The sequence below is a fragment of the Stomoxys calcitrans genome, chromosome 1 (assembly GCF_963082655.1).
Source record: "Stomoxys calcitrans chromosome 1, idStoCalc2.1, whole genome shotgun sequence".
NCBI classification, from domain to species: Eukaryota; Metazoa; Arthropoda; class Insecta; order Diptera; family Muscidae; genus Stomoxys; species Stomoxys calcitrans.
Genome location: NC_081552.1, coordinates 19,915,799 through 19,936,058, shown reverse-complemented (window position 1 = coordinate 19,936,058; position 20,260 = coordinate 19,915,799). Strand labels below are relative to the sequence as shown.

General features: G+C 39.4%; 3 protein-coding genes across 3 annotated transcripts; 2 read left to right on the top strand and 1 right to left on the bottom strand.

Annotated features, from left to right (window-relative positions):
- Window positions 1-3,739: 3,739 nt before the first annotated feature.
- LOC106082504 (activity-regulated cytoskeleton associated protein 1-like) lies at window positions 3,740-6,654 on the bottom strand. Its single transcript, XM_013245059.2, has one exon. The coding sequence runs from the start codon at window positions 6,460-6,462 to the stop codon at window positions 5,725-5,727; it is 738 nt and encodes a 245-aa protein (XP_013100513.1). The 5' UTR covers window positions 6,463-6,654; the 3' UTR covers window positions 3,740-5,724.
- Window positions 6,655-13,816: 7,162 nt separating this feature from the next.
- Window positions 13,817-14,682, top strand: LOC106082500 (activity-regulated cytoskeleton associated protein 2-like). Its single transcript, XM_013245047.2, has one exon. It carries the CDS (start codon window positions 13,953-13,955, stop codon window positions 14,550-14,552), a length of 600 nt encoding a protein of 199 aa, XP_013100501.1. The 5' UTR covers window positions 13,817-13,952; the 3' UTR covers window positions 14,553-14,682.
- Window positions 14,683-17,773: 3,091 nt separating this feature from the next.
- Window positions 17,774-19,404, top strand: LOC106082499 (activity-regulated cytoskeleton associated protein 1-like). The gene is made up of 2 exons (XM_059364468.1): window positions 17,774-17,778; window positions 18,623-19,404. The coding sequence occupies exons 1-2, from the start codon at window positions 17,774-17,776 to the stop codon at window positions 19,320-19,322; spliced, it is 705 nt and encodes a 234-aa protein (XP_059220451.1). The 3' UTR covers window positions 19,323-19,404.
- The last annotated feature ends 856 nt before the right edge of the window (window positions 19,405-20,260 follow it).

The window sequence follows — 20,260 nt, the reverse complement described above, 5'->3', positions numbered from 1 at the left end:
TCTTTCAGTCTACAAAATATTGCTACAACAACAACAACAATCGTGCTCGAAGCTTCGAATGTCATCTGTTGTTGTTGTTGTAGCAGTGAGTTAGACACTGAGGCGGCAGCCCTTGCCGATGAAGAAGTCCATCGAGTCAATCCGGTACGTACAACCGGCTGCCATGGGATTGAATGAACATCAATTGACTAAAAACCTATCTTGAGTTGTTATAAATGGAATGTGCTGGTTCGAGGCAATTTGCCAACTTCTGCAGTCGCTCGTTGCAATTGTTACTTGGTCCTCGCTTCTGCTATACACATCTTAAAAAACATCAATTGACTAAAAACCTATCTTGAGTTGTTATAAATGGAATGTGCTGGTTCGAGGCAATTTGCCAACTTCTGCAGTCGCTTGTTGCAATTGTTACTTGGTCCTCGCTTCTGCTATACACATCTTAAAAAACATCAATTGACTAAAATGTCATCTGTGCTGCCAAGTCGCGCGTGGCGTTGGTTCCAGACAGGATCTCTAGACTTATGCTGCAGGATCTGGATCTGCCTGGAGTCGATGAACTTACAAATGTCCTCAGCCTATCTGAACACTATTATAGTACCCGATGTTTGGAAGATGGGCAGTCTCAACCCGCTACTGAAACCTTAAAAGGACACGAGCAAGAGATATGAGGCTAAGGGAGCTTTCTATTTGGTCATGTGGCGGCTACGGACACTTCAGTCCGTTCAGATTTAGATATAGCTCCCATATATATGTTCGTCCGATTTTCAGTAATAATGCAGTAAAATGGTCACTTTTGAACCGAATTACTGATGAATTTCATGGATCCCGGGGAGATTCGCAATATTGGAGAAGAGGTCCGCAGACTTTTTAACAGAGTACGTCGTAAAAAGCGCAAGTTTGTTGGGATGTGTATCACACACTGCTCAAGGAATACAATAAGATTACCAGAGCGGCAAAATGTGCCTCCTGGAAGCTTCTCTGCGAACAGGTGGATAGCGTTAATGACGCCGCCAAGATTAAAAAGTTTTTCTCAAAAACCCATGTCCAAACTGAAACTTTAGTAGGCGACATGGGAGTGAGAGCAGAGACAACGGAGGACATGTTGAGGCTTTTGATGAAAACCCATTTTCCACAGGATACGAAGGGACTCACGGAGACACCGGAATCTTGGAATAACGGAATTTATGGTGAAGAAATCCTTGAGGAGCTTCAAACCATTTAAGTCACCCCGACCTGATGGAATATTTCCCGAGTTACTGCAGAAAGAGGCAGAATATCTGGCGCCACGTCTGGCCAAAATTTTCACAGCGTGCCTAGGACTTTCATACACTCCGAAAGCTTGGCAGGAGGCAAAGGTGGTGTTTATACCCAAGCCCGGCAAGGCAAGTTATGCGACACCAAAGGCCTACAGACCCATAAGCCTTACGTCCTTTCTACTCAAAACTATGGAACGTATTGTGGACACCATAATAAAGAGTAGGACATCCAGTGAACTGCTCGAATACAAACAGCATGCCTATGTCAAAGGAAGGTCGGTGGAGATTGCCCTGCACGAGGTTTTGCATAAAATAGAAGAATCCTTCGATGCCAAAACGTACACACTGGCGGTATGCATTGACATCGAGGGGGCTTTTAACAATGTGCGGACCGACACACTGATCCAATCCTAAGACCAGTACCGGGTCGACCCGGTCCTTAGAGACTGGATAAACCATATGTTAAGGGAAAGGTGGATATATTGTGAGTCCCATGGCATAAATATAAGGGAGAAAGTGGCACAGGGCACGCCACAGGGGGGCATTTTATCGCCATCATCTGCTACGCAGACGATGTTATAATACTTCTAAGGGGTAAGGATCCGAACGATCTATGCAGAAGGGCCAAAAAGGTCTTGCATATGGCATATAACTGGGCTAGACCTAGAGGTCTCAATGTCAACCCAGAGAAGACTGAAATATGCCTGTTCACGTGGAAGACGAAGGTGGACCAGTTTAACGCACCACGTTTCCTCAATAAGACGATTTCGATATCTGACAAGGTCAAATTCTTAGGTGTGATCTTGTACAGGAAACTGAATTGGAAGTGTCACATTCAGGAGCCTGATAAGACCAATACTTACTTACGCCTCAGTAGTTTGGTGGACTGCTATGGAGAAAAAGTGCAACATAAGTACCATACAACAGGTTCAGAGAACATGTTGTCTTGGCATAGGCGGAGCGATGAGGATTACGCCCACTAGGGCACTGGAGACCATTCTAGATATCCGATCCATTGACATACAGATTAAGTGTGAGGCAGCCACTGTGGCTATGAGACTTAAGGCGATGGAAGAATGGATTGAGGATGGGAGCAGCTCATACCATCGCGGTATTATCGAAACACGATAGGAAACCTGGAAGGAAGGAAGAGCTTTCCGATCGGTTACCTGAGATGAACCTTGAAGTCGAGTGCGAGGCACTGTTGCCATCGGCACAGTTTTGGATTGACGGAACCCTAGTATTGCCATCAGGAAGATCATGTTACGTGGATGGATCAAAGCTAGAGGACAGAGTGGGCCTGGGGGTTTACATTGAGAACCCAGGGACTGACTGCCTGACCATAATACGGTCCTGTAGGCGGAGATCCGGGCGATCACGGAATGCGTGAAGTGGTGTGGTGCTAACCCGAGGACGTCGAGTGTGAACCTCTTTACCGATAGTAAAATTGCCATAATGGCAATAACAACCAGGACGGTAAGGTCACGAACAGTCTTGCAGTATAAGAAGGAGATTAACGCCTTCTCTGAGGATGGGAAAATCCGCATCGTTTGGGTGCCGGGCCATAACGGAGTAAGGGGAAATGAAAGGGCAGACGATTTGGCGGTGAAGGCCAGAGGACTGCAGTCAATTAACCCGAAGACTTTCGGGTCGACGCAGTCCGAGCTGAGGGAGAGGGCGACGAATGCGCATGCAACATTGTGGAACAGCGAAACGGTCTGAGGGACAGCAAAACTAGTATGGGGGATCCAGATCGTGAGAAAACGAGGCTATTACTGAAAGGAAGCAAGAAGGAGGTCAGTATAGCTATTGGCATCATAACGGGACACATAGGACTACAAGCTCACCTATATAAACTCGGTGCGGCAAGTGATAGCATGTGTAGGGCATGCGGGGAAGATGATGAGACGTTGGAGCATTTCCTTTGTCATCGCCCGGCTTTCGCGTCCAACAGATACCGGTACATAGGTGGAGTCACAATATCAGACATGAACCAACTTAGGGGAATGGTATTGAAAACAATGAAGGATTTTGTAAGTAGCACGGATTTCCTAACTTAAAATTTTCTTTTTAGATGTTACTTTATAGTTTTTAAAGCGCACAACAAGCCGATTACTGGCTTAGGTGTATGTCCATAGTGGCAAGGGGCGGATTAATATCTGCACCCTCTTTTCAACCTAATCTACCCTAACCTACTAGTTTTTATATATTTTGAGCCAAAGCCATTTTTGTCAAAATTTCTGTAGAAACTTGTCTTAACATGTTATTCTATTAAAAAATGTCTATATATTTTTCTTTTTCTGTAGGATATTAATTTTTTTTTAAATTTTATTTTTAATATTAGTTTCTTTTATTTAATATTATTGTTAATATTATTGTTAATATTATTTTTGATTTCTTTTGGCAAAAGTTTTTTATTCAAGTTTGTTTTTTTTTTTGCTTACCACCCATTGTTCCCTTTAATATATGGACAATAAAACACAAAGTTTTGGTTTTGTTCAATAGCATTGCTATTACTTAGATGTTTTTAATTTGTTTGTTTTTTCTTATTATTTTTTCTTTTTTTTTTTTTGTAAAAAAACACTTAAATCTAATATAACAGCAGTCTTTCCATCATCAAACAGTAATTCATCTAAAACAATGCTCGAGTTTAAACAAAATCATACTAGAGTTTTGAAAAAATAAATTAAAAGATTTTCGGTAAAAATTCGAAAGAGTAGCAAGGGTTAAAAAACAAATCAAATAATTTATTTGATGGAGGCTATGAAACACATGAAGACCAATGTCGCTCCAATGGAGTGGTTGCCACTGGCATTGGCTGATTTCATATGATCTTTCACCCCCTGGGCCATTAAAACCTCCAGTTGACGCATCATTTGTTTGATTTTTACATTTTTGTTGTTTGTAACAAATTATTGTGTGGCTACTTCTGAATTTATAAAAATACAATTAAATTTATAAAAAACATTAACTCTAGTTGTGTAAGAAGGCAGCTAGAGAAGCCATGGCAAATAAGGAGGTTATTGATTAGCCTTGGCGTATCTCTTAGCTGTTGGGTTTTGGCCGTGCCATTATCGAAGTTTTATGTTTTGTAGAACAAATCTTAGGGTCTCGCGTTGGCGTGACCATTGTACGAATGGCGACAGCATAGCCATTGTAGTACAATTTTCAATAAAATTGTTAACTTGTCAAAAGTTAGCTTTTTGATAAAGTTCAAAAATTTCGCCAATGCGAAATTAATTTTTTGCTACTTTAAATTATTTCAAAAAATTTAAACTGCTTAACACCTCAGTGAGTTTTGAGGTAAACCTTTTAAATTTTGCCCAACTCCCTCCATTGAAGCCGAACCTCACCCGAGGGTTTGGAACAGCTGCAACTTCAAGAGATGGCCTCCTTAAAAAAGAGAAAACTTCAATTCACTGCGTTTATCATATCCCAGAATATTTTTAAAATATTTCAAAGCAGCGGGGGGTTTTTTGTCGCATTCAGGTGAAAAATGCGCAGAATAAGGGAAAATTTCTTCAAACAAAAAATTAACTATTACAAAAATTATTGCAAATTCATTTAATTCCAGGGGGAAAAAATGAACCTGCAAAAATGTTAAAAACAATCAGAATTTTGAATGAATTAATTTTCCTAATTCTAACGCAAATGGCACCTGAATACAACGGGGTTAGCACTTCTTCGGGCTTTGTGGTCAACAGTTAGGTTAGCTTTTAAAACTTGATCCATGATGTTCTTCAGCCTAAGCAGTCTAAGGCTAACAAAGACAAAGAATTTCTTCCTGCCTTTGCGCCTACAACTGCCCACAGCCTGGAACACCATACATAGAGATTCTAAAAAGCAAGTAACTGTCAACCAGAAGCCTTGGAAGCACTCGGGCTTGGATATTAAAGATATCCGGCTTATAATTGTGTTGTGGTACAAATGTTCAATCAAATTAGATAAAATCCAATTATGCGATTAAGTAGATATGGGGGGCCAGGCGTTCATAGCCTGTAGAGCCGGTTTGTGCAACACAGCGTGAGAAGGCGTGTAAAGCCTTGCAAAATTATAAGGTGAACTCCTTGCATGACAAAAAAAGTCTTCCATAACCCATCAAGCGATTTAAATATTTCACATCAACCACATACATGAAACACTAAAACACACCAGATTCGTCATGGAAAACTCTTAGGCCATACCACAGAGAAACCTATGGGAGAAATTTGTTAATTTTAATTTTGAAAATGAAAATGAGAAAACACAGGTAAAGTTCTCTGCCAGAGCGAGGAGATGAAGAACACTCTGCACTCTGCCTGCATTTTTTTTTTTTTTGAGTATTTTATGATGTCACTACACTCTTCTCTCCTACTGAACTTACTGCTGACCATTCACTATGTGTGCGTGTGTCTAATTATAAGCTAGTTGTTGGGGATTTCAGTGGCGGCGTTGGTGACATCATCTTTTCTTTTGGTTGGAGTTTTGTAGTTTAGTCGTCGTTGTTCGCAGACTTGCGTTTGCGACATTCTTCCGACTTGTGTCCTCGGAAATTGCAATAAGTACAACGTTTTGTGCCTCTGGCGCCACGGACAGGACCGGATTGTTCTGCTTGGTCTTCCATCATGTTGTGTTCGATGATACGACCCTTCTCCAGCAATTCGCGGAATGTCTTGAAGTCATGGCGTGCAATGTGCTTACGATATTTAATGTTGAGTAGGCCATAGATTAAATCGATTTCGGTTTCCTCATCATGTCTACCGTCAGGCAATTGAGCCAATAGCGCCCTCTTCTGGCACACAAATGTATCGATGGCTGTGCTCTCATCCTGTTTCTTGTCGAAAATCTCCATATAGATTTGATAAGCTGGCTTGGTGGGAGAGAAATGGTCACGAATCAAGGCCAGAACATCGTTCCAGGTCTTGGCTTCTTTACGCACTCCCTGCCACCAGGTGGAGGCCAATCCATAGAAAAGCAAAGAAATGCCCTTCAAGGCGTCTTCGTCACTGATACATTCGATTTCTTTGTACGTCACAATGGAGGTGATGAACTCCTCAACGGCTTCATGATCTCTTTGGCCACCGAAACGGGAGGAACAATTGCTGAAACTGCCCTTGGATTTCACCGCAGCGGCTTCACCGGCGGCAGCGCCATTGGCAGCAGCCGATACGCGTACGGCTTCGATGAGTTGTTGCAGTTGTTCAGTGGTCATTTGAACCATTTGAGCCATTTTGATTTGTTGTTCTTTTTGTTATTAGATGTTGGATAACGACGGAGTAGTTGTAGTTTATAACAAAGCCACTTTGTGCTTTTTGCTGGCGAATGTTACACTTTAAAACTCTGTAGCTTTACCGTTGCCTCCAATTGAACATTGGGTAATGTTTGCTGGTCGTAGATAGACTGACTTGTTTAGCCTCGAGTTTCGCCTTTTATACCCATGAAACCGGCACCGGCAATCCGATTAAAGAGAGCAAAATTGTCATATATCTTTATTAGAAAATTGGATGTGTGTGGGGTTTTCTCTCTTGCCGGCGATGAGTAATATTTCGAAATTTGTGAAATAACAAATCGCTTGATTCTCTTCTTTGTAGAATTTCATGATATAGCAAAATAAAAAGAATAACTGAAACAACCACAATTTGTTTTTAAAACATCTATAACGTCATTTTGCACACCCAAACCTTTTTGATGAGAAACATCAAGCCTTTTGGGTGGAATAGCTTTTAAATTACATTCATGTGAATAATAAATTATATTTTAACGCCGGTATTTACTTTCTTTTAAAAAATCCGCAATTACTTTTTGGGCAACCCAATAGTATTCCTTCTCCAAATTGATAAAAAAAAAACAAGCAAAAGCGTGCTAAAGGTTCGGCCGGGTCGAATCTTGGGAACCCGTGGTGGATTTTGCCAGGTTAGGTTTAAGTGGTTAGTCTGCCATCAGACTCACTAAGACGTTTTTGTCCATTGTGATGCCACAGGAACAGAAGAAGGAAAATGTCTTCTATTTTCTACCGTTGAACCATCCAGATCGCTTTAAAGCCCAATAACTTGCGAATGTTTACATCCTCTAAATCAGACAGGTTCTCAAAGAAATGAGAACCTAAAGTGGGGCTCCTTCTAACTGCTAGTGCGGGAAACAGTCACAGAAGGTGTTCTATAGTCTCTTCTTCCTCTATGTCCCCACAGCTTCTGCAAAAGTTGTTGCTTGCAACCCTCAGTCTGTCAGCATGTTTTCCGATTAGACAGTACCCTGTCATGACGGACACAACGACTGAGACGTCTGTTTTAGCCAATGACAGCAAAGCAGTAGACCTCTTCAAGTCTAGATGAGGCAACATAGTTTTGGAATGCTCACAGCTCCCTCTTTGTGACCATCTATCATTCGTTTCCCTTCGGGCCTGGTCCTGAAAACTTAACTTACATGTCGCTAGAGGCATACGCATAGATTCCAGTGTCCCTGGAGTGTGTAAGATAGTTCCGGCACCCAGAACAAGTGAATTTTGAACTGTTCAGCCATCTCGTTGAGAGATCTGCGACAGTCATGGGCGGTTTTTGTGTTCAGAAATACGTTCTCCAGGGATTTAATGGCTGCCTGGCTGTCTGAGAAGATATCTAAGCCAATCGTCGTAATGACATTTTATCTTAGCCATTCCACCACTTCCTTAATTGCAAGGATCTCTGCTTGATACACACTGCAGTGGTCGGGTAACCTCTTCGATATGACCAGTTCTAGATCTTTAGAGAACACCCCAAAGCCCACCTTGTCGTTTAGTTTGGAACTATCCGTATAGAAGTCTATGTAACTTCTGTTACCAGGGATATCTAGGAATAGTGGTACAGAAATTTTTATCAAATAAATAATAATTAATAATAAATTTTAATAAACTTTCTTACGGTAGAGTTGATGCCTAGAAACTCCAACTCCTTTATGATTGACGTCGGTTTTACATTATTAAAAGCACCTTCAATGTCAAGAAATGCTATCATTGTATATTCCTTGACAGCGATAAAACACTCTATGTAGCCGACTAGGTCGTGAAGGGTTGTTTCAGTGGATTTGCCTTTATTATATGCATGCTGCTGCCGCGACGAGCGATCTCCAGGGATCTTTGCCCTAAGATATGTTTCTATCATTCTCTCAAGAGTCTTCCGCATAAAGGATAACAGACTTATAGTACGAAAATCTTTCCCCTTCGCGTAGGTAGGATTTTTCTGTTTTCGAAATGAAAATTACCTTCGTGTCCTCCCTCCCACAGGTATGTTTGACATTCGCATACTAGCAGAGTATATCTCCCTAAGCCAGGGAACCAGTCTAACAGACACAGCTTGTAATTCAACCGGTGATACATCATCGGGGCCTGGCGACTTAAAGGAGTCGAAACTTCTTATCGCCCAAAGGATTTTCGGCACAGACACAATTTCCCTAATGGCCTCCGATGAATGCATATCAGTGACAACCTCTTTTGGCGCCAAGTTGTCCCTTGGAGAATTTCCCGGGAAATGTGTATCAACGAGCAGTTTTAGTGTTTCCTCACTAGACATTGTCCATACATTCTCTGACTTCTGGATATACCCCACCGTAATAGGTCTCGATGACAGATACTTCCTTAGCCTAGAGGCCTATTATTAGGTATCCGTGCAAGAATGTATATACACTTTATGGGGTCTTAGACGAATATTTCGAGGTGTTACAAACGGATTGAATAGATTAGTATACTCCTATACAATGGTGGTGGGTATAAAAAAAGTTCCCGAAATGAGAGAAACATGAGTAAGAGTAGAATTAAATTTAATCTGCAATATTAATGGCATTTCTAAATAATTGTATACCCTCCACCATAGGATAGGGGGTATACTAATTGCGTCATTCCGTTTGTAACACCTGCGAATATGCGTCTAAGACCCCATAATGTATATATATTTTTCGTCGTCATGACATTTTAATCGATGTAGCCATGTCCGTCCGTCTGTCGAAAGCAAGCCAACTTTCGAGGGAATAAAGCTAGGAGCTTGATATTTTGCACAAATACTTTTATAAGTGTAGGGATTGTAAATGGCCTAAATCGTACCATGTTTTGATATAGCTACCATATAAACCGATCTTGACTTTTGACTTCTTGAGCTTCTAGAGGACGCAATTCTCGTCCGATTCGGCTGAAATTTTGCACGTGGTGTTTTGGTTTAACTTTCGACAACTGTGCCAGGTATGGTCTAAATCGGTGAATGATCTGAAAACTGTCCTTGGGTCTGGTCTTCTAGAGTACACAATTCTTATGCGATTTGACTGAAATTTAGCTTGAAGTGTTCTGGTATGACTCCCACCAACTGTGCCAAGTATAGTCTAAATCAGTTCATTACCCGATATAGCCGCAACATAAACCCATCTTCCAATTAGACTACTTGAGCCTCTAGAGGGCGCAATTCCTCTCCGATTTGAGTAAATTTTTGCATGACGTGTTTCGTTATGACTTTTAACAACCGTGCCAAGTATAGTTTAAATCGGTCCATAACCTGATATATCTGCTATATAAACCGATCTTGGGTCTTGGCGTCTTGAACTTCTAGAGGGCGCAATTCTTATCCGATTTAGCCGAAATATTGTGGGAAGTGTTTTGTTTTGACTTCCAACAACTGTGTCAAGTATGGTCCAATTCAGTCCAAATCCTGATATAGTCGCCATATAAACCGATCTCCCGATTAGACTTCTTGGGCTTCTAGAGGGCGTAATTGTTATCCAACATGGTTGAAATTTTGCATATATACAACTATTCCAAGTATGGTCTAAATCGGTTTATAACCTGATATAGGCGCCATATGATCTCACAGTTTGACTTTTTGAACCTCTGGAGGGCACAATTATCATTCTCGGCGGATATTTTCAAATGGGTTATTAAACAATCCCTATCAAATTTCGAGCAAATATGTTCAAACTGTATTAACTACGGTTGAAAAACGACAACATTATTGCAAATTACCCAAAATCAGACGAACATATTTATGGGAGCTATATGTAAATCTATAACAGAGCACATCGTAAAAAACGGCAGTCTATTGGGATGTGTATTACACACGACTCAAGGAATACAATAAGATTACCAGAGCGGCAAAATGTGCCTCCTGGAAGCTTTTCTGCGAACAGGTCGATAGCGTTTATGACGCCGCCAAGATAAAAAGTCTCTCTCAAAAATCCATGTTCAAACTGAAACTTCAGTAGTCAACATGGGAGTGAGAGCGGAGACAACGGAGGACGTGTTGAGGATTTGGATGAAAACCCATTTTCCACATGATACGAAGGGACTCACACCAGAATCTTGGAATAATGACGTTGATCGAAGGTTTATAATAACGGAATTTATAGTGAAGGAAACCTTGAGGAGCTCCAAACTATTTAAGTCTCCCGGACCTGATGGAGTATTTCCGGCGTTACTGCAGAGAGAGGCGTTACGGCGTTACCATGGAACGTATTGTGGACACCATGATAAAGAGAATGACATCCAGCGAACTGCTCAAATACAAACAGCATGCCTATGTCAAGGGAAGGTCGGTGGAGACTGCCCTGCACGAGGTTATGCATAAAATAGAAGAATTCTTCGATGCCAAAACGTACACACTCGAGGGGGCTTTTAACAATGTGCGGACCGACACACTGATCCAATCCTTAGACCAGTACCTGGAGGACCCGGTCCTTAGAGACTGGATAAACCATATGTTAAGGAACAGGTGGATAAATTGTGTGTCCCATGGCATAAATATAAGGGAGAAAGTGGCACAGGGCCCGCTACAGGGGGGCATTTTATCGCCGCTCCTATGGGTGACCATCATAAATGACCTATTACGGATGCTGACTGAGGAGGTATTTGAACCCATCTGTTACGCAGAAGATGTTTTGTACTTCTTAGGAGTAAGGATCAGAACGAACTATGCAGAAGGGCCGAAAAGGACTGGGCTAGACCCAGAGGTCTCAATGTAAATCCAGAGAAGACTGAAGTATGCCCGTTCACGAGGAAGACGAATGTGGGCCAATTTAACGCACCACGTTTCCTCATTAAGACGATTCGATATCTGACAAGGTCAAATACTTAGGTGTGATCTTGGACAGGAAACTGAATTGGAAGTGTCACATTCAGGAGCGTACTGAGAAGGCTCAGAGATGTTGGGCACTATGTAGACGGGCCGTAGACTCGAAATGGAGCCTGAATCCTAGGATAGTCCACTGGCTCTACAGGAGCGTGATTAGACCAATACTTACTTACGCCTCAGTAGTTTGGTGGACTGCTATGGAAAAAAGTGCAACATAAGGACCATACAACAGGTTCAGAGAACATGTTGTATTGGCATAGGCGGAGCGATGAGGACCAAGCCCACTAGGGCACTGGAGACTATTCTAGATATCCGACCCATTGACATACAGATTAAGTATGAGGCAGCCACTGCGGCTATGAGACTTAAGGCGATGGGAGAATACTTTATAGGTTTTAGAGCGCACAACATCCCGATTGCAGGCTTAGGTGTATGTCCATAGTGGCATAGGGCGGATTAATATCTGCACCCTCTTTTCAACCTAACCATATGTAAATCTAAACCGATTTCAAGCAAACTCTATACATATTGTAGTAGTCGTCGAGGAAAAAGTTATGCAAAATTTTGGTAAGATTGGTCAAAAAATGCGCTTGCATATGTATATATATATATATATATATGTCTGTCTGTTTGGTGGGATTGGAAGGGTGTGGTATATTTTGAGCTGCTTCCAAGGAACCAAACGATTAATTCGGATGTTTACTGTCAACAATTGGACAAATTGAATACAGCCATCAAGGTGAAGCGACCAGAATTGGTCAATCGTAAAGGTGTCATATTCCACCAGGACAACGATAGACCGCACACATCTTTGGTCACTCGCCAAAAACTGAGTGAGCTTGGCTGGGAACTTTTGATGCATCCACCATATAGCCCTGACCTTGCACCATCAGACTACCATTTATTTCGATCTTTGCAGAACTCCTTAAATGGTAAAACTTTCGGCAATGATGAGGCTATAAAATCACACTTGGTTCAATTTTTTGCAGATAAAGGCCAGAAGTTCTATGAGCGTGGAATACTAAATTTGCCAGGAAGATGGCAAAAGGTTATCGAACAAAATTACAATTATATATTTGATTAAAGTTCATTCTAAGTTGGGGCCACCCCACCCCCATAACACCACCTAAATAGGAAGTATTTGCTAGCCATTGCAATATGAGGCTCAAATAAGAGGTATTTTAGAGTAGAACACGAATCTGAAATAAATTTTGAAAGCCAAGACACAGAGTGGCCGCCCCATTTTCCAAATCGGTCATGTTTGCCGACTATGGAAAAATTGAGTTCAAACGAAAGGTATTTGGGAGAGGACCAAGAAGCTGATATCGACATTCGGGACCAACTGTCTAGGGGACGTCCCACCACCATAACAACCCCCAAGTAGGACGTATTTGCTCACTAAGACAATTTGGGTCAAAACAAAAACAGCGGACCTCGATATTCATAGTTTTTAGGGCCCACATCCCAAACCGAACATATTTGCTGGCTTTTTCAATAAGGGGTTTAAGTGAATAGTATTTGAGATCAAAAAACGAATGTGGTGCTTAAATGAAAGGAATTGGGGGTACAAGAATTGATACCTACTTTCGGGACCAATTTTCTGGGGGCCTACCCCTTTCCCACAATACCCCACAAACAGCAATTTTTTACTGACCAAGTGTCTGTGAGACCACCTCACCACCGAAAACACCCCTAAATCAGACATCATTATAATATCGGGCTGAAATAAAGTATTTTAAGAATGGAGTACACCTTGCATCCAAACTTAAATTTATAGACCAATAAAGATCATATGGGATTCAGATAAAGGCACTTATATTATTAAACTGTTAGTCAAGCGATATACTATTTTCGTAGCATGGTGTCTCACTAAAAGCTCTTTAATTGTCGAAAATAAATATTCCAAGGAAAATTTTATTCCATATAAAGTAAAAAAAGGCTCAGCGGAGCGGGCCCGGGTCAGCTATTATTTTAAAATTATTGTTGATTTCCCTTAGTTTTATCTCCAAAAACAACAACTCTTTTCGCAAATAAATGATCTAATTCTATATTAGCAAATACAAAGTAGAAAAAGATAAATGTTTCCAAAGTCCAATGGACTAGGCAAATAAATTATTTATAATAGGTGTTTTGTTTGGCAATCTAAGGGATTCGCAGGAAAAGTGTTCCTTTTCCACACAAACTTTGAGCTTGCCATATAAAACACTTGAAATTAATTTTTAAAGCATTAGTAGGCGGCTAATTCGGAAAGATGTACCATATTGCCTACAGTTGCCTTTGAAATAGTAGAGAGTGAGGGAGGTGAGAGCATAGTTTTTATAAAATCTCTCACACCCCTCCCCGGCAACCCTTTTTTTTCATATGCTCTTTATTTTGCCTCTCATTGCTCATGTCTCTTTGTATTGTAAACATCTCTAAATGCCAAGTGAGTCATTTTGTTTGGGGCCAGCACGTAAAGAAGTGTGCTAGTATGTATGTACATATGTTTTTCTTAGTAAATTTCATAATGAGAAAAAGAGAGCATTATTTTAAAAATGATGTGTTGCCATTCCGCGAGTTTTAGTTACTACGTTGCAAACGTCTACCGCAGACCGCAGTTGCGCTCAAGTGGGCCTCAATACAAGAACAAAAACAAACAATGACTACTACACAAATGTCCGATGAGCAGTTTCGTATTTTGATCGAAACAATACGCTCTCTGGCCCCAGAACAACGCGACAAAGTAGCTGAAGAAGTCAAATCAAAGGGAAGTTTTGCCAATTGTCCAACAAGATTTTCGGGACAACGAGATCATGATGCTGTTGAGGTATTCATAGATGCTGTGGAAACCTATAAGGAAGTTGAACAAATCTCCGACAAAGATGCTTTGAAAGGCTTGTCATTACTTTTTAATGGTTTGGCCACCACTTGGTGGAAGGGCGTGCGAAGAGAAGCCAAAACATGGGATGAAGCCATGGTCCTGCTAAGGGAGCATTTCTCACCCACCAAGCCAGCTTATCAAATCTATTTGGAGATATTTGAGACCAAGCAAGGTGATAGTGAACAAATTGACCCATTTATATGTAATAAACGTGCTTTGCTGGCCAAATTGCCCGAGGGCCGTCATGACGAAGAGTGCGAATTGGATTTTATCTATGGTCTGCTGAGTTTGAAATACCGCCAACAAATACCAAGACATGAAATTAAATCATTTCGCGACTTGCTGGATAAGGGCAGAACTATAGAAAGACGTCATTAAATCTAAGATTTACAATGTTACATTAAATTTTAAGTATTGTGTTCAATATAACAAAAAATAGTTTTTAAATCATTTTATTAATAATGAAAAAAAAAAATAAGAAAACGTTTCCATTAAAATAAAAAAATAATACCTATGTGTTCATAATTTTTGATGAGAAAAGGTAATTTGCTTTTGGAGAGCTTTGGTGCAAAACGATAAGAGAGACAGAGAGCAAACATTATTAAATTCATTTCGGCAAAAGAGAAAATAGAGTATACCTGAATTTTGAAGCAAATATTTTGCTGGTATGCTTAGGCATATAATTCAGACAAACTTGGGATGTGCGAATATACAATATTAATTTGTTGTCACCCTCTTGGAAGAGTTTAATTTATTATTGTTACATACGAGTATATGGTCGACCTTCAAAAAAGCCCTTAACTATTATATGAATCAAATATTCTTCGTAAGTGGTGCTTAGTTCAGTTATAGCCGTTCTAATTTCGCAAATTGTGAAATAAATTTTACGTTGTAAAGAAGACGCCCATTCATTGCATGCCTACCCAGTGAACCAAACGTTCAGAATTCGGTTAGAAGTCTGTACGAAAGTCGGAAAATTCATCCGAATTCGGATCCGATTTCTGGAGTGGTTGACACAACTTCGGAACGAAATATCGGAGGAAATCGGATCGGATCTGACGTTTCTGACAGAATGCTAACAGAATTCTGAACCAAAATTATGGGAAATTCGGAAGGGAATTCAGAGTTGTCGTTAAGACTTCCGACCGAATTTTGATTTTGAGTCTTAATGACTTTCCGACTAGTCTTATCGATTTCTGACTGAATTCTGGAATAAAATTTGTATACCCTATACCACTACTGTGGTACCGAGTATTATAACTTAGTGCATGATTTCGACAGACGGACGGACATGGCTAGATAGACTCTGAAAGTCGAGACGATTCAGAATATACAGCGGTCAAAAAAAGTATTCATCATTCAATGTTTTTTTTTTTAATAAGTCTACAAAAGACAATTGGAATAAAAACATATTAAACTAATGATGCAGTAGTGCTTGTGTGATATATATGTACACAATTTCATTGTTTTTAAAGAAAAAAATAGTATTTATTGGAACAAAAAGAACTATTTTACAGCTGAACACAAAAAATTAAACAAAAAAAGTATTCATCATTGCAAAAAAACAAAAAAATATATAACATAATTTAAAAAAATTAATACTTTGTTATTCGACCACCGCGTCTTATAACTTCTTTTAAACGGTTTGACATCGATTGGACTAATTTAGCGGTTATATTTTGGTCTATATTAGTCCATTCCTCCATTATCACCTGTTGCATTTGACTCTTGCTCGAAAAATTGCGCGTTCTCAATTTGCGTTCGAGATGTTCCCAAAGATGTTCAATTGGGTTCAAGTCGGGACTTTGAGGAGGAGTTTTAATGACTTTGGGACAGTTATACAGCATCCACATCTTGGTATTTAAAGCAGAATGTTTGGGGTCATTATCTTGATAATATTGAAAGTTATTACCAAGCCCAAGTTTTACAGCACTATCTTTTAAATTCCTCTTTAAAATGTCAATGTAATACTTATGATCCATTACTCCATTAATAATTTCAAGATTTCCCGCTCCTGAAGCCGCCATACACCCCCAAACCATTAAACCACCTCCACCATGTTTTACAGTAGCAACTGTGTTTCGTTCTTCAAGCTCTGTATTTGGTTTTCTGTACACTATGACCTTTCCATCGCACCCAAAAAGATTAAACTTGCTCTCGTCTGCAAAAATGACTGTTTTCCAAAATGATTCGGGCTGTTTTACATACATTTTTGCGAAGTTTAGCCTCTTCACTCGGTTTATTTTATTTATAAAGGGCTACTTACGTGCAGTTCTTCCTCTGTAACTATGCCTTTTGAGTGTATTTCGAATTGTTTGTGTAGTAACTTCCTTCCCTAAATATTCCATAGTGTTTTTACGAAGAATGGTCGCATTTGTCTTCGGAGTTTTCTGAACTTGCCGCACTAGCCAACGCACATCTCCAACTGAAAGTGCTTTTGGTCGACCAGATCTTGGTTTATTGTCAACAGTTTTCGTTTCTGTCCACTTTCTGATGATGGATTGTATAGTAGATCGTGGTCTATTTAATATTTCACTGATAGTTTTTTGAGTTAAACCATTCCTGTGGTGTTTTATTATCAAAACTTTTACCTCATCAGAAACCTCGTTTTGCTTACGACCCATTTTGACAAAAACTATATTTTCAATGAAATTAAATATTTGCTGTCAAGGGCAAAGCCTCCTTTACTAAATAAAACAGAAAAGGGGGATTCCCAAATAATATTTGAATTTGACTTTGATGATAGCACATCAATGATGAATACTTTTTTTGTTCTGTTTTTGGTGTTATTATATAAAATTGCATTTTTTGCGCTAATTAAATTTATTTTTTGAATTTATTTTAAAACATATTACGAAAAATAAACTATTGCATAAAACTGCATTATTTGTTTACTTTAAATTTTCTTCAATTACCCAAAATAAGTGAATTTATTATCAATTTTGCTAATGATGAATACTTTTTTTGACCGCTGTATATATATCCGAGGTTTTACAAGCGGAATGACTAGATGGGTAGGTATAAAAATCCATACGACAGAATGTTCAGACATTGTTTAGAATTCTTTCAGAACTGTCGGAACAAAAATTCCTACAGACAAACAGTGCAGAAATAGTTCAAAACTCCTTCCAAACCGGAAGAAAAATTAAAAAAAGTCAAGTAAAAGCGTGTTAGGTTCGGCCGGGCCGAATCTTGGGAACTGACCACCATAAGTTCTGCTAAAAATTTATAAAAAATAAATTTAGTTGAAGGGCATAATTTTATTCTACATAATAAACTTCTGTCGAACCAGCAAAAAATAAAAGCTTCTAGGAATCGAACACGGATTATCGAGAGACCGGTTTATATGGGAGCTATATCAGTTAATAGACGGATTCGGGCCTCACTTGGCACAGTTGTTGGAATTTGTAACAGAATACCGCATGCAAAATTTCCGCCAAATCTGACAAAAGAAGTCCTTACAAGGCGCAAGTCAAATCAGGAAATCGGTTTATAAGGGAGCTATATCAGGTTATGGACCGATTTAAACCGTACTTGGCACAGTTGCTGAAAGTCATAACATAACATCGTGATTTCGACAGACGGACGGTCATGGTTAGATGGGGTCAGAATGTCGAGACGTTCCAGAATATATATACTTTATGGGGTCGCAGATCATTAGCTCAAGGTGTTACAAACGGAATGACTAGGTTAGTATACCCCTATTCTATGGTGGTGGGTATAAAAATGGCGTCTTCCAGGTGCTCAAGAGATCAAATCGGTTTATGTGAAAGCTATATTTAAATCTGAACTGATATGGCCCGTTTGCAATCCCCAACGATCTACATCAATATTAAGTATCTGTGCAAAATTTCAAGCGGCTAGCTTTACGCGTTCGACCGCTATCGTGATTTCAACAAACGGACTGATGGACATGGCTAGATCGACTCCGAACGTCGAGACGATCAAGAATATATATACTTTATAGTGTTTTAGACCAATATTTCGAAGTGTTACAAACGGAATGACTAGAATCATATACCCCCCATCCTATGGTGGTGGGTATAAAAAAGCATACGAAAAGACGGTCAGACTTCGTTCAGAATTCTTTCCAAACTGTCGGAACAAAAATTTCCTCAAAATGTCGAACAGAATTTCGAACGATCTCGGCAAGATCTTGTCGGAAGGATTCAGAATTTGTTGAGATTTGTCTGACATCAGACATTTGGTTTGCTGGGTAGTTGTAATTGCAATGGTTATTCTCTCATTTAACAGACGACATCGTCATTGAGTACACCTAGCTGAGGGCTGCGGCTACTCGCTCATTTGATTTATATGCCGGCATTAGGTATGTGTATAAGCCAACCGGCATGTGAAATGCTTTAGTTTGATGCACAACTTTCTGATGAAATAACATATACATACATACATATTTTAAATTAAAACAAAGACTAAATTGAATACGTCAGAAACAAAATTGTACAAATGTCCAGCAAACAACTGCAGCAAATCATTGAAGCTGTTAGCGTTTCTGCCGCTGTCAATTCTGCTGCGCCTGCCGAGACCATAACGCCCAAGTCAAAAGCCAGTTTTGGCAATTGTCCCTCAAATTTTGGTGGCACACGTAACCATGATGTCGTTGAAGAGTTCATCACCTCCATTGTGACATATGAAGAAATCGAGTGCATTAGTGACGAAGATGCCTTAAAGGGTATTTCATTACTTTTCTTTGGACTTGCCTCAATCTGGTGGCAGGGAGTGCGTAAAGAGGCCAAGACTTGGGCAGATGCTCTTAATTTGATTCGTGGACATTTTTCACCTACTAAACCTGCATATCAAATCTATATGGAGATTTTCGAAAAGAACCAGGATGAGAATACACCCATCGATACATTTGTGAACATCAAATATCGCAAGCATATATCACGCCATGACATTAAGTCATTCCGTGACCTATTGGAAAAGGGTCGTCTAATTGAACACAACATCACCGAAGATAGAAGAGAGAAAAATACAACTGTATATAGCGCCAGTGGCATGAAACGTCCATACTCCAATTTTCAAGGTCACAAAAATATCAAATATTCTAAACGAAGAGCTGTGGAATGTATTCAAAGACCTCAAGCAGCTAACATTCCTACACCGCCACCTTTACCATCATTAATTTGAGGCCATATTGGTTAGCTCCCTAATTTAAAAGGGTGGCAAGTGTAGTCGTTATGTTTCGACACTATAAGATAGGGGATTTTCACAAAACCGTAATTTAGTTACTAACTATAAAAAAAATTTAATATTAAATTACATTTCACAAAATCATAGCAATTAATTAATTTTAAATCGCAGTAAGAGAGTTTTGCGGAAAAACATTAATATAAAAAAAGATATTATAAAAAATTTAAAATTTATATAAAACTATCTTACAGAAAAACATAACACTTTATCTAATCAAAATTTTTGCTTCTACACGCAAGAAAATAAAACGCTCGGAAAATTTTTACGACAAACAAAATACTTTTATTACGTAGCTTTTGTTTTATTGTAAATGCGTAGCGTTTCGCTTCAACTTATCAAACTTAAGCCATAAACAAAGCAATATTGAACGTAACCAACTTTGTTGTTTATGGTAAACCCTTTAGCAACTTCGCCTATGATAAAGGGACCTTTACTTTGTTATAAAACCATAAACTCTTTAATGACAAAAGTGTTTAGTGATAGCCGCAAACGATTATTCGTTTACTGGACCAATAATTTTTCTGTGTCTCTACTACTAGTAAGAAAGGGTGAGTATTTGAACGTACAGATTAGTGATGGGCAAAAATACCCACACTATTGCACATTACTGTGTACATGCACAACAAAATAGTCCCAAGCAAGTCCAAGGTCTTGCACATATTACAATTGCTTGCTCGTCACTCGTATGAACACATTTTGACACACTATATTCGTTTTCCCCCATATAAACTATACATAAAGTATGTACAATGTATTCTTGATCGTTATGTCATTTTAAGTCGATCTGTAAAAAGCCGAACAGAATAGCAACTCTTAGGTACAAAAATGCTGGTATGTCCAATTATAAAAATCATTAGAGAAAGAGACAAATGGCT

Bases quoted from the DNA above. Each gene is read 5' to 3' on its own strand.
- LOC106082504 (XM_013245059.2), bottom strand. From the start codon at position 6,462: ATGGCTCAAATGGTTCAAATGACCACTGAACAACTGCAACAACTCATC.
- LOC106082500 (XM_013245047.2), top strand. From the start codon at position 13,953: ATGACTACTACACAAATGTCCGATGAGCAGTTTCGTATTTTGATCGAA.